This window comes from Triticum aestivum, chromosome 1D (genome assembly GCF_018294505.1).
Source record: "Triticum aestivum cultivar Chinese Spring chromosome 1D, IWGSC CS RefSeq v2.1, whole genome shotgun sequence".
NCBI classification, from domain to species: domain Eukaryota; kingdom Viridiplantae; phylum Streptophyta; class Magnoliopsida; order Poales; family Poaceae; genus Triticum; species Triticum aestivum.
In genome coordinates, this window is record NC_057796.1 from 485,586,218 (window position 1) to 485,599,378 (window position 13,161).

The following is a 13,161-nucleotide window of genomic DNA, read 5'->3' on the forward strand; positions in this document are numbered from 1 at the left end:
ATATACCTTTGGTAGACGTACAATACTAGGCCTTCTGCCGGCTCTTCGGGGAGGCGAAGTTAGAGTTTCACTTTGAGTATTTGCGATGACGAGATTTGTAGTCAAGTTTTTCGAATAGATTGAAGGAGTCAACGACGACGACCACGTCTACGAGACACTGGTCCTTTGAGGCACGTTCACTAAAACTTTCAGGCTATCATCAACTCCTATGTCGGAGCGGTGACAGTGACGTGTTTATGTCGGCAACAATTGTTGTTTGGTGGTCTAGAGACCAACATATAATTTGTATTATGTTTGGGATGTTGTGTACTTTATATAAAAATTGTATAAATAAATTGGATTCATTTTAAACAAACTTTTTAAAAAACAAACAAACAAAACGATTGCCGTTCTTTTTGTTTGCGTGAGCCAGCACCAGAGCTGCCATCGAATTTAATAGCCGGTGCCCTATCGTTTCGCACGGTAATCGTCGGTTGCATGACGTACTCCATCCGTTTTCTTTTTAGTTTGCATATAAAATTTAGTCAAAGACAAACTTTGTAAAGTTTTACTAGCTTTATAGAAAAATACATCAACACTCACACTATGAAATCAATATTATTAGATGCATGATGAAGTTAATTTTCATAACATATAAGTTTAGGATTGTAGATGTTGATATTCTTTTATGTAAAGTTAGTCAAAATTTATAAAATTTGACTTTAGCCAAATCTTATATGCAAACTGAAAGAAACGCAGGGAGTATATTACCTCTTCAAGTTCCCGCCAAAGAAAAAGCATACCTCTTCTTGCAGGTTGCAGCTGGGCCTTGGCCCCTCAAAAAAGAAAAAAAAAACTGGGCCTTGGGGACGACACGTCACGACTAGTTTTCCCTCACCTAAAAGAAAAAGGCTAGTTTTGTCCTCGTTCATTGCGTTTCCATATATCTACATCTACATGCATGGAAAGTTTCTAGAAAAACAAAACATGCATGGAAAGAAAATATTATCGCCTCGTTTCCGCGCAGGCTACGAAACCTTAGTTTCCGGATGCGAAGAACGTCGAGCACCCCACGTATAACCTAACCTAACCGACCCGACCCGACCCGCTATATAATGTAGGGCGCGCTGCCTTCGTCCAACACCGACACAACAACATCGTATCGTACGTACTCCGTCCGTCGTGCACCAGATGCGACCCAAACCTTCCTCTGCCGCGCGCATGGCGGACGCGGACGCCGACGCCGACGTCTGCGCCATCTGCCTCGGCGGCATGGTCCGCGGCCAGGCCGGCTTCACGGCCGAGTGCTCCCACGCCTTCCACCTCCGCTGCATCTCCGCCAGCGTCGCGCACGGCAACCACGACTGCCCGCTCTGCAAGGCGCCCTGGACCGTCCTCCCCGCCGTCAACGCCCCACCGCCGTCGTCGTCGTCGTCTTCCCGGCAGGTGCGACGCACGTACCAGGACGACGAGCCGACCGTCCCCGCACAGGCCGCGGCGGCAAATAATGGCGGATCAGGAGCCGGGGTGGTCCTCAGGACGCACTGCGAGTTCCCGGCCCTGGCCAGGGGCGCGGCCCGCGAGCACTTCGCCGTGCTCGTGCACGCCAAGGCGCCGTCCTCCGAGGCGGCGCGCGCGTCGCTCGACCTCGTGACCGTGCTCGACGTCAGCGGCAGCATGGCCGGCAGCAAGCTGGCTCTGCTCAAGAAGGCCATGGGGTTCGTCATCGACAACCTCGGCCCGGCCGACCGCCTCTCCGTCGTGTCCTTCTCCAACAACGCCAGCCGCCTGATCCGCCTCTCGCGCATGTCCGACACGGGGAAAGCCGCGGCGAAGCAGGCCGTGGGGTCCCTCGTCGCGAACGGCGCCACGAACATCGGCGAGGGCCTCCGCGTGGCTGCCGACGTGCTTGACTGCCGCCGGCACGTGAACGCCGTCGCCAGTATCATGCTTCTCTCCGATGGGCAGGACACGTACACCGCGGCTGGCGGAGACGCCGCCGACTACATCACCCTGGTGCCATCTTCTCTCAGGGGGTACAACGGCGCGGGAGTCCGGCCTCCGGCGGTTCACACGTTCGGTTTCGGCACGGACCACGACGCGGCGGCCATGCACACCATCGCGGAGGCCACGGGTGGCACGTTTTCCTTCATCCAGAACCAGGCGATCGTCCAGGACGCGTTCGCGCAGTGCATCGGTGGGCTCCTCACGGTCGTCGTGCAGGAGGCGCGTCTCGCGGTGACATGCTTGCATCCGGGCGTGCGCGTCCGCGAGGTCAAGTCCGGCCGCTACGACAGCCACGTGGACGACGATGGCCGTGCTTCCTCGGTGGACGTCGGCGAGCTCTACGCCGACGAGGAGAGGCGCTTCTTGATACTCATGGACGTGCCAACGGCCGAAGACGCTGAAGAAGTCACCGGCCTGGTCAAGGTGAGCTGCACATACCAGGATGCGGCGACAGGGCAGGCGGCCACCGTCGACGGAGACGACGCGGTGGTCCAGAGGCCCGTCGAGGTGACCGGGGTGGAGCCGTCCATGGAGGTGGAGCGCGAGCGCCTCCGGGTGGCGGCAACCGAAGACATGGCGGCGGCACGCGAGGCGGCTGATCGCGGAGAACATGCCGAGGGCGGACGGATACTGCGGAGACGAGTGGCGGCTATGAAGTGCTCGGCGCGCGCTCACAAAGACCTTGACTGCGAGGAGCTGGAGGACGAAATGCACGACTACATCGGTCTCGTGGAAGACAGGCAGCAGTACCAGAAGTTTGGGCACGCGCGCATCCTGTCGGGCATGAGCTCGCACCGGAAGCAGCGCGCCGCCACGGTGGGGAAGGCGCCTGGCAGTGGTGGCCGTGGCGGCCGCGTGCAGCGGGCGGCTTACGCGACTCCGGCAATGAAGAAGATGGTGGACAAGTCACGCGAGCAGCGGCAGACCGCAGCGGCGCCGGCGCCACAGCCGAAGAGGAAGCACGGCAGAGGGCAGCAGCCAGACAGCAAGAGCGGCACAGGGAAACGTCACAAAAAGCATTAATTAAAGTTGCCGCTGCTATATGAAAATTAGTGAATCATCTTGGTTACTACTACTACTACTACTATTTAGATATATTTTGTACTAGCAGGTTACCTTATATCCTGAGGAGTTAATTCATATTAGTGATATGCCTTTTTTTTTTGCGAACAATATTTGTGGTATGCAACAGTTTTAAGAATTGTCAGTTTTTTGTAGTATTGCAAAAAAAATATGGGTCTGTCTAAGACACAGTTATGTCACATCTAACCTGATGTCCATTATGTTTGTGGTCTATTTTTTTTATCATAACTTTTTTTTGTTCTTTGTTGCTGCGTTATTTGTGGGAGTTTAGATGTGACATCCTTAGAAAACATCTAGATGTGAATTAGACAAACTGAAAAAATATATAATACGTTTGAGGCACATGGTGAAACCAATTGCATATATATATTTTTTGATTCTATATATGCTTACATGCAGCTGAATGTTCTTGTCCTTGCGTACCGAGTAAATAAGAAGCTAAACATCTTAGAAAGTCCAGCCTATCATTGTACTCCCTCCGTTTCAAATTAGTTGACTTGAATTTGTCTAAATATGAATATATCTATACTTGTTTAGTGTCTAGATACATCCGTATCTAGATAAATATGGGTCAAGTAATTTGGAACGGAGTACATGAGAACGTATCTGGTGAAACGACTGAATTGGTGCACCAGATGCACCAGCTATGTATGGGCCGCTGGATTCGAAAGAAAGGGACATGATTCAGTGCGATGATGGGCCTGATGGTACATTTGCAGACCAGTCCTTGCAGCTCAGCTAAATCCAACGAATTGGCCTCCCCGTACTCAGATCGTCTTCCTCCCCTTTGCCAGATTCTGTACCAGTACATCCTCCTGGAGCTAGGGTTAAGGTCCAGCGAGCTCAAAGATGGATCTCAGGCCGTCTCTCCCTCTTCTGTACCACTCAGGCGAATTAGGGTTATTAAATTTCGACGATCTCTCTCAACAATCCGCCGCCGCCGCCGTCAGCACTATCCATCGACAGCTGCTCAAGGATGTAGGTATGTTCGCTTCTTCCTCTATCCATCTTGTTCCAGTTGACTAAAGGGCATGTTTTTGTTGATTAAGAATTGGAATAGTGTGCTGTGAGCACCAAATTTAGGTATGAACTGTGACTATTTCTACAATCTGCATGCCAATTAGAAGGGATGTACTCCCTGTTTTCATCCTTTATTGATAAACAATATTAAAGAGAACGTGTACTTACAGAGTCTAACTGAATTTCGTGAAAGCATTACGAGTTCATCTTATTGATTTTGTTATCTAGTTCGTCCTTTACTCATCATCAATTTATCTTTTTATAGTTACAAAAACATTTTTAGCTAACTACTGCTGAGCCAAATCAAATATGTATCACCAATGGTGCATCGCTACTTCTCTAGTAGTGATTGTCCTTTGTATTCTAAAAATGTGATACTTTGGAATCCAATGTTATTTCCACACATAGATGCCTATGATTGTAGGTTAGGGTGTCACTACTAAGTTTAGCTTGGCTCCCCTGATGCCACCATTATTTTGTTTGAAGGTCATTATGGAGTCTCATTGCCTGGAGCCGGTAAATCTGTTGAAGAGCCTGAGCTATGACTGGGTAATCTTCAGAGGAGTCATCTTCATAGGTCTCCAAGATGGCATTGATGAAACTGATAATTTCACCTCTAGTACTAGTCTAGATCGTGTATGGTTGTCTCAGGCAGTCAGGCTTCAGTTTTTGTAGCACCATGTAATCATCAAGAATGTACATTTGCTAGAAAATCTTGTATGCAGGTTTTCTGTAGTTTACATGAGTGGTTGTTGTATAATATGCAGATGCTTGTGTTGTTCCGATGTGAAAAACGTGATGTTCTTGCATAGAAGCATCTAAAGAAAATGTATTCAGATATCCTTTTGTTGTTACCGGTACTGATTTAGCAGGGCAGCAATAAAAGTTGATTGATATGATAAACAAGAATACAGTATGAAGTCCCAGGTTGTGCGTATCTTTCCACTAGATATGTCCATCAAAATTTTCCAGAGATAATGGATGTCAGCTGCACAAATCTTGTGATGTATATCACATCTTCTATATATCCACAGGAAAAGATGTAACTGGGTTACAAGAAATAAAAGAAACACCATGTATACAGGCTGACATAATCCTACCGTGGAAATTTAGTAGTTTCTCTTCTTATTTTTCTAACCATAATTTTCACATGTTCATGATCTAATTGTTTCTAAGATGAAACATGACTTCATATACAATCTAAAGAAGCAGTACAGATTTCCATACATCTTAAACATTACATACTCTATTGCATTCTCTATTTTCAGATTTCCCGAACTTCAGGCAAGGGTCATGTCAGAAATTTCATCACTTCACTGCTGCAAAAATGCCTAAAAATATCTATTACAGATGAACATGTTCTCACTTATCAAAATTCAGATGATGATGCTAAAGTACAGAGCAACAAAAAACAGAGGAAAATAAATGAACGGTGCTCAGTACACATAGTAATAAGGTTGCACTAATTCGGAAAGTGTTCACATGAGCACGACATATAGCAAGCTGGCTACAACTGACAATAACACAGAAAGAAAAACCAAATCTTCAAACCTACATTAAGCTAGGCTTAGCAATTCCTTGCTAGGTCATACAATCTTTTCTTCCTGGTTAAACACGGATAATGAGACAACATGGTTTACTGTTAGCGACTTCCTGAAGCTAACAGTGACCACATCCAGGTTACAGACATAGAACATATGCATGCTTAAGTGACACATTTGCAAATGTGAGCTCCTGGAAACACCAAAAGTCGAAAACCTCTTCGCCTATGAATATCACTGCAATTTCCAGCAAGAATGTAGCCAGCTGTATGACTTCACATAATTATTCCAACATCAAATTAGTGAAACCACTGCCCCTACTTATCTGGAACCTTTTGGATGCTATTTGCCCTGTAAAGAATAAGAACACCACATTAGCAAAATTGTAGAAAGGACGTCGACATTTTTTCAAGGTTGCTTACTTTACCTCTTCTTCTTTTGGTTCACTGTTTGCTCTGAACCCCTTTTCAATCTCATATTCCCAAATGCCATTGGCTTCAAACACATGGGAAACTGAATGGCCTGGAAGAAGCAAATATGACTGTACATGGATAACAGAACAACCAAATTCGATGCTCATACCTTGGATCCTGAGCTATAAAGGACGATGGCTAGGTCCTATTCAACTGCACAGCTGCACAAACCTTACTTTAGAGTTTGCATAAATATGGTTTTTCTATACTACAAAATACATATTAAGGTTCAGAACGCTAGTTATTCAACTTTGCATAGGCTATTTTGCAGTACAATATCTGCAGTCGTATATCTCATACAGAAATCTGGTGCTCATACTACTTATTCAAGTACGCAATGATACTAGTTTGGAATAAATTGGGGAAATCCCAAATGGGAAGAACCCAATATGACCATGATAAATGGATAATGAGATAAGAGAACATATCCTAAAATCCTCGAGGCGCAGAAGATAGCCGGCTCCTTTGGGAAGTTCCTCTTCACCCCAGGAGCTACAGCACAACACCTCTACATTTACGTGCTCGCCGGCGGCAATGACGTCTTCGTCGGGCGCGACTCAGAGGAGAGGAGGGGAGCTCGTGCTTCAACGGCGCCGGAACTAGGTACAAGATAGAAGGGGGATAAGGTCAAGGAGAGGGGGCGAGAGAGGCGACGGAGCAGACTTCCCGAACCCTAGCACGCAGCTGGACGGCCTGGTACAGAGTATGGCAAGGGGAGGAAGATGATGTGGGTACAGAGAGGTCAGATCGCTGGATTTAGCTGTATTGCAAGGACTATTTTGCAAATGTACCGACAGCCCATCATCACATTGAATCATGTCCCTTTCTTTCAAATCCAACGGCCCATACATAGCTGGTGCATCTGGTGCACCAGTTTAGTCGTTTCACCAGATACGTTCTCGGGAGTACATACCTACAGTTGGAGAGTGGCTGTGTGCCTATGTGTACCTTGGTTCTCCTTGTTTAGTTCAAACTTTTTAACGTCGTCGGACAAAAAAAAATACACTTATGCATATGCATGGACTTACATGGACCATATACTTCTATCAAGTATGTAATTTCTTTAAAGTGGCAAAACTAACCTCCATCCAAATAACATTCGCCCATGTCACATGGGTCCAAAATACCCATGCATGCTGCCAGATGCCATCACATATGGCTGCATCTAAGGGAGGACAATAAAGTGCTCGCCTAGCTAGGGAGAGTCATTTCCGGGGCCAAATTTCTAGGGGATGACGATATTCAGATTTACCATAGTAGGGCCAAGAAATAAATAAGGAATTTTTCAGAACTAGTTGTACATGCACCACATATTTTGTCTCCCAATTTTAAATGGAGTGAGGCATGATATCATTTGTAACAAGTGAGACATGATATCATTTGTCAAGTTCTTTGAAAATCAAGTGATTCACACTTTTGGTATGGCGTGATGAAGACCAACGAATTATTTTTTTCAATTTGGCTCTTTCTCGGTTACGGATGGTTCTCAGATTCGATTAAGGGAAGATACCTGGCTGGGTGTCACCCCACTTATGGTGCAATACCATAGCTTACATGATCGTCACACATAATCAATCACGATCAAACAAGTTTTGGGACAAGAAAACCCATATATTTCATTCCATGGGGACCTTTTAGGGCCTTGCCTGTCAGCATGAAATGAATCACTCAATTGTCTGGAGGTCATTCAGCTATCAAGCGAACCAAACAAGTTTCAGTGGAATTTGCATCAGAACGGCTAGTTTTCAGTCAAGTCCTTCTATGATGCATTGGCTCATAGTGATGTTCCAATTGATAACAAAAAATTGCGGAAGTTCAAAATTCCTCTAAGAGTGAAGATATTCCTTTGGATTCTAAACAGAGGGGTCATCTTAGCTAGAGATAACCTGGCACAACGTAATTGACAAGGTAGCTGATATAGACCGAACCTCATGGTGAGATCCGATCTATTGTTGCGGCCCGATCTTTCACGACACTCCACCTTTAGTAGCAGTAACCTCTCGCCCGCGCACGCGATGTACACGAAGTAGAGGGTTTGAACCTTGCGGCCCAGCACGAGAAAACCAATCTCGACGAAGGTACTCACGCGCAAAACAATTTCCACGAAGAGAAATCGCAACACAAAGGTTTTCTAAAGATCCTTCCAAAACTTGATACGGGTGTCTACCCTGAAAAACACATCGTGTCTATTTCATAAAAAAATAACCTGCCTTCATATGATTGCATCCTCTACTACTTATAGCTGACCCGGCTAATCAACTTGACCCTCACGTAGAAGTAATCTATCCCTACATGCAACGCACAAGTCAAAAGGAAACTAAGACTATAATCTATTCTGGACTCTACTATATTTAATTAGTTGCCTTTTACATCTCGGCAACAAACACCATGTATTTATCTTCAGTGTAGGTGGACCCCATCCCCCCCATCCCAAGTCCTTGAGAGATAGATGACCACGTACATCTCCTTCCTGTACATGTTTCTTGCATGGTAAAAATAGGAACACAAATCCTTCTTTAAACCTTCCTTTAACTCCTTTTATATCTCCAAGTAAATAGCCATAATTCTTGGTTGCATGCACCGAATGATTTTTGCCTCCTACAATTGGAACAGAATAGCATTCTAGGCTGGCTTCCATCTCATGTTTTTCTCTCTTTATTTCTTGCATCATTGTACGCATGTCAAGTCCTGAAGTAAATCTCATCTTGTCCTGAGCCTGGACATGTTTCTCCTTTTGGCCTATATTAATTATGTGTGATGCATCAACGTGCATGCAAGTATTAACTAGTGTATCCTCATCTTCATTACTTGGCCGGAGATACTCCGGTGTAGATGCTTCGTATTTTCGGACAACATCGGCTTCAGATGAAACGTCGACAACCTCAGTGTTTTTATTACAGCGGGTCGTATCAGTAGCAAGGGATGTGTCTTTTGTCAACATGACAAGTCTATTGAACACTTATTTTTTGAGTGTAAGTTTGCTCGTGCAGTGTGGGCCATTGTACAAGTAGCTTCAAATATATATCCCATGTAGTGCACGTAACATGTTTGGCAATTGGTTACGGGGTATTGATAGACAATTTTCTGCACATATGCTTGTGTGGGGCGGCTGCCTTATGCTGGGCGCTGTGGCTTATCAGGAATGATGTGATTCTTAAGGTTATCCATGCATGTATGTGATGGCTCCGTACTTGGTCTATCCTGCAGTGGCTGGAGGACAAGGACCTTTTTATGATGGCATCTACATGGCTGGAGCATACGGCCAGGGAGGTTTTCTCCCTCCATACACGGTGGTGTAATCTTTGGATAGGATCTAACCCACCATAGGTTGCATTGATCTATTAGCTGTAATAAGATGTTTATTTTTGGCTACATTGGACTTGTTGGATGTGTGCATCATGCTATGTAAAGGCCGGACATTTTTTGGATGCGGTTGTATTACCTTGATATATCAATTCAATGAAATGTCCTTTATCAAAAAACATATTTTCTCCCCCCTTTTCTCTTCTCGAGTTTTTGAAAAATGAAATAATTCACCGATGTAGGTTATCCTATACCTTGTTCATCTATATAGACTTATGAAACATATATGACTTTTTTAGTAAACACACAATTTATTTTAAATAAACATAGTTCAATTAGTACAAATATACATGGCGACCATCAGACAAACATGACGGAGACAAATGTCCCAGAGACTATGCATAAAGATTAATATGGAGCCTGATGCCAAATTAGTTGTCGATCACCAACGTCGCTTGAATCCTAAAATGAAGGATGTGATAAGAACAGAAATGTTAAAGCTTCTGGAGGTGGGTATAATTTATCCTATAGCTAATAGTAGATGGGTAAGCCCTTTTCATTACGCTACTGCAGGAAGGTCCTAAGACGACACATGTATAGGAGACCAATCGACCAAACTGTGTGCGATGCATCAATCGCAAACGGTACTATAATAAAATCGTCGCCAATAGAATGAACCATGTGCGATTGCTGATCCATCAAGTACGATTCAGATTAGAGTTGTGTTTGCGAATTGTGGCATACAATTGATCCATACAAACTGTTTGCGACGAGCCAAAAAACACAAACGGTTACCCAGATCAAAATGTGTGCGATAGACGGCATACAGGTCATCACTCAGATGAATTATTTATGATGAGCCAAAATAACACAAACGATTACCAAGGACAAGAAGTGTGTGACAGACGGCATACAGGTCACTCGGACGAACTGTTTGCGATGATCTATAAAACACAAACGGTTCGCTTAACCAAATGTGTGTGATACCCGCAAATAGTTCAGTAATCAGAATTGTGTGGGAAGACTAATAATAACACAGATAATTTCTGCTAATAAGCTATGTGTTGTGCGCAAACACTTGCTGGTAATAATTACCAGCGATTAATGAAATAATCACTGACGGGTTCCATAGTTTAATCCATATGCGATGTGATTTGCTAAGTCTGCACAACATCTATGCTCTATCTACTGAACAACAACATATATACTTATAAAAACATGATTACATAACCAAAATAAACATCCAATTACATAACTGACTACAAATAACATTTGCACACCTAAGTAAACAATTACATGCATAATATACTAGCAGAAACGATCATCAATTCATCTGCTTCTTGTTGTGACGCTTGCCATTTCTCTGCTTCTGGCTGGATCCCTCGTCTTCTTGGGGAAGGAGGCACTTCCTCATGTCAATGATCCGCCTGTACATCTCGTAGCTCATGTACGCCTCCTTTGCCGCGTACACGATGTGATATTCGTCCAGATTCTCAATCCAGGCCGAGTGCTAGGCAAGCGTGTTCTTGTTGCAGGCATGTCAGTTATCCAACTGAAGGCCGTATCCATCTCACAGGTTGCCTCGATGATTAAGATTGCAATAATCAGACAAGAGCTATGGACGTTTAATGACTACACCTCTTGAATCCCCAGAGATAGGATCCATATTACAGTACAAAACCCTTTTGTTACTGGTGTTCATAATAACACTTCACGATCTCCCTGCCCTTAGTCTCTCCGTGGCTCGCTCTTCATGATCTCGAGTACCTGCAGGGGTGAAGAACGCAGACAAGACAAGAGACATCAACGAAACAATTTTATTTTACCCATACGAGACGTTAATTCAAAGAAGTTCCATTGATCCCCACAACAAATATAGAGGGTTGGAAGGCTCTTGCCCCAACCCATACCTTACCGAACGACTCACATATGGAGATCGGATCACACGAACAACACATTGAGGAACACATCATGGAGAATGATTGATTGATAATATGTCTTACAACGATTGCTGTGCGTGATTCACAATTACAAGTATGGTCTAGTGGAAGAGGAATTATGGTGGTGATAGCGGCTATGGAGATGGAAATGGCAGCGGCTAGGGTTGATGGAGATGGATGAGGATGAATCTATTATGGCTTCACTCGCGGATGTTCTGTTGACATTTCGGCCTCGACCCCTTTATAAAAGTAGTTAGAGTGGACGTGAGGCCTTAGTTTTCATGCCATACGACCGCTCATGCGAGTGGCCGCGGCTGCATGAAACATCGTCTTTTGCTCTGTGGCTTCTGGTGCGCCTCCTCCTGATTTCTTCTAGCTCCTTCTTCACTCCCTTCCATGTTCTAACTTGATTTCATCCACATTTAGCCCATTTCTTGTGGAAACACAATAAAGACAGGATTTGTAGAATCCTATGCATTCAATAGTCATTAGTGGCAATATCGGAGTGAATATCTTGGTTTAAACAAAGGGTAGAGCATCAGCAACGACGATGTTGGTCAAGGTAAATGTGAATCCCATCTAAATTTAGGCCACCGACGCTTATATATGTGCGGCCGGATCCCTCAATCCACCCCGCAGGCTCCCTCGACAAACCCGCCCGCACTAACAAATCCACCCCTCTACGTCCCCAATCCACCTCGCTACCTCGTCTCGATCTTTCGAATTGGCTGGATCTAGCCGCAGTGGTTCGCCACCGCGGAATCGATAACCCAGATTCGTCTCCAACCTTCCACCGCTGCCGCCAAAGTGGAAGTTTGACGGCGTGTGGGAGCGCAAGTCGGGGGTGTGGTTCTTTGAGATTAGAGACTGCAACACGGGAAAACGGTACTGGCTCAGGTCGTTCTCGTCGCCGCAACTAGCGACTCGGCCAGGCGAATATTAATTTTCCCTTCGACAACCGTGATGTCCCAGAGCTAGTCGGCGTTGAACCCCGTGTTGTCTCCCGCCGCGAGGTGAGGGACAATCGGCTAGCCTTCTAGCAGATCGGGACCAAGTGGTACGACGAGTCCTACATGGCCGAGCTCCGAGCAAATCACCCGGAGCTTGTTGTCGAGGATCTCTAGGTGTACAAGATCTGCAAGAAACCTGTTGATGGGGCCGGCCCTTCTACCAACCCTGGCTTCGGCGAAGACAACAATGGCGACGAAGGCTCCGGCGACGACAGTGTGGACTGGGACAAGCTCGAGGTCGAGGAAGATTAGTTAGTTATTCTTAGTATGCTAGAAGTAGTTATATCGAGTACTTTGAAATCAAGTAGTTCAAACTTATGTTATGCAATGCATTATGTACTACTTTTGTTTAAAAATGTGTTCGAATCGAGTGGTTTCAATTAGTGTTTGAATGGAGTTTTGTGCAAACTAGTTAAAGAGATTTATATTTAAGAGCGTCACTTGTACACAAATGAAATGGTCTCATTTCGCATGACATAATTTCAATCTAAAGCAACACTTTTTTTTTCAATAGAGACAATAAATATTCAAGTTCTTGTAGTGAAATGGCACAACAGGGCAACAAGGACACTGATTATGAGCGAAAAAAATGTGGAGCACCGACGAATAGCTGAATGAAACAACTACATACGTGTGAACATACATTCACTATTTGTATAGTGGATGAAACATACATTCACTATTTGCTAAGTGTAAGATTTATAATGGAGAGAACAAAAATTCAAGTGCTCTCCACTATGAACAATTGTAGCACACAACAACTATCTACATGTTTGACAGTTTGATCTATACTATACATATGTAT

The 13,161-nt window shown here is 44.8% G+C and overlaps 1 protein-coding gene and 2 long non-coding RNA genes across 3 annotated transcripts; 2 read left to right on the top strand and 1 right to left on the bottom strand.

Moving 5' to 3' along the window:
• Window positions 1-1,128: 1,128 nt before the first annotated feature.
• Window positions 1,129-3,235, top strand: LOC123178059 (E3 ubiquitin-protein ligase WAV3-like). Its single transcript, XM_044591387.1, has one exon. The coding sequence runs from the start codon at window positions 1,171-1,173 to the stop codon at window positions 3,007-3,009; it is 1,839 nt and encodes a 612-aa protein (XP_044447322.1). The 5' UTR covers window positions 1,129-1,170; the 3' UTR covers window positions 3,010-3,235.
• A 593-nt stretch (window positions 3,236-3,828) lies between these two features.
• LOC123178074 (uncharacterized) lies at window positions 3,829-4,929 on the top strand. The gene is made up of 2 exons (XR_006489308.1): window positions 3,829-4,051; window positions 4,576-4,929. It is a non-coding gene; the product is annotated as an uncharacterized lncRNA (long non-coding RNA).
• Window positions 4,930-5,671: 742 nt separating this feature from the next.
• Window positions 5,672-6,818, bottom strand: LOC123178084 (uncharacterized). The gene is made up of 2 exons (XR_006489313.1): window positions 6,058-6,818; window positions 5,672-5,981 (listed from the first exon to the last, which is right to left on the bottom strand). It is a non-coding gene; the product is annotated as an uncharacterized lncRNA (long non-coding RNA).
• Between the last annotated feature and the right edge of the window lie 6,343 nt (window positions 6,819-13,161).

Coding starts and splice junctions, on each gene's coding strand:
- LOC123178059 (XM_044591387.1), top strand. CDS start 1,171: ATGCGACCCAAACCTTCCTCTGCCGCGCGCATGGCGGACGCGGACGCC.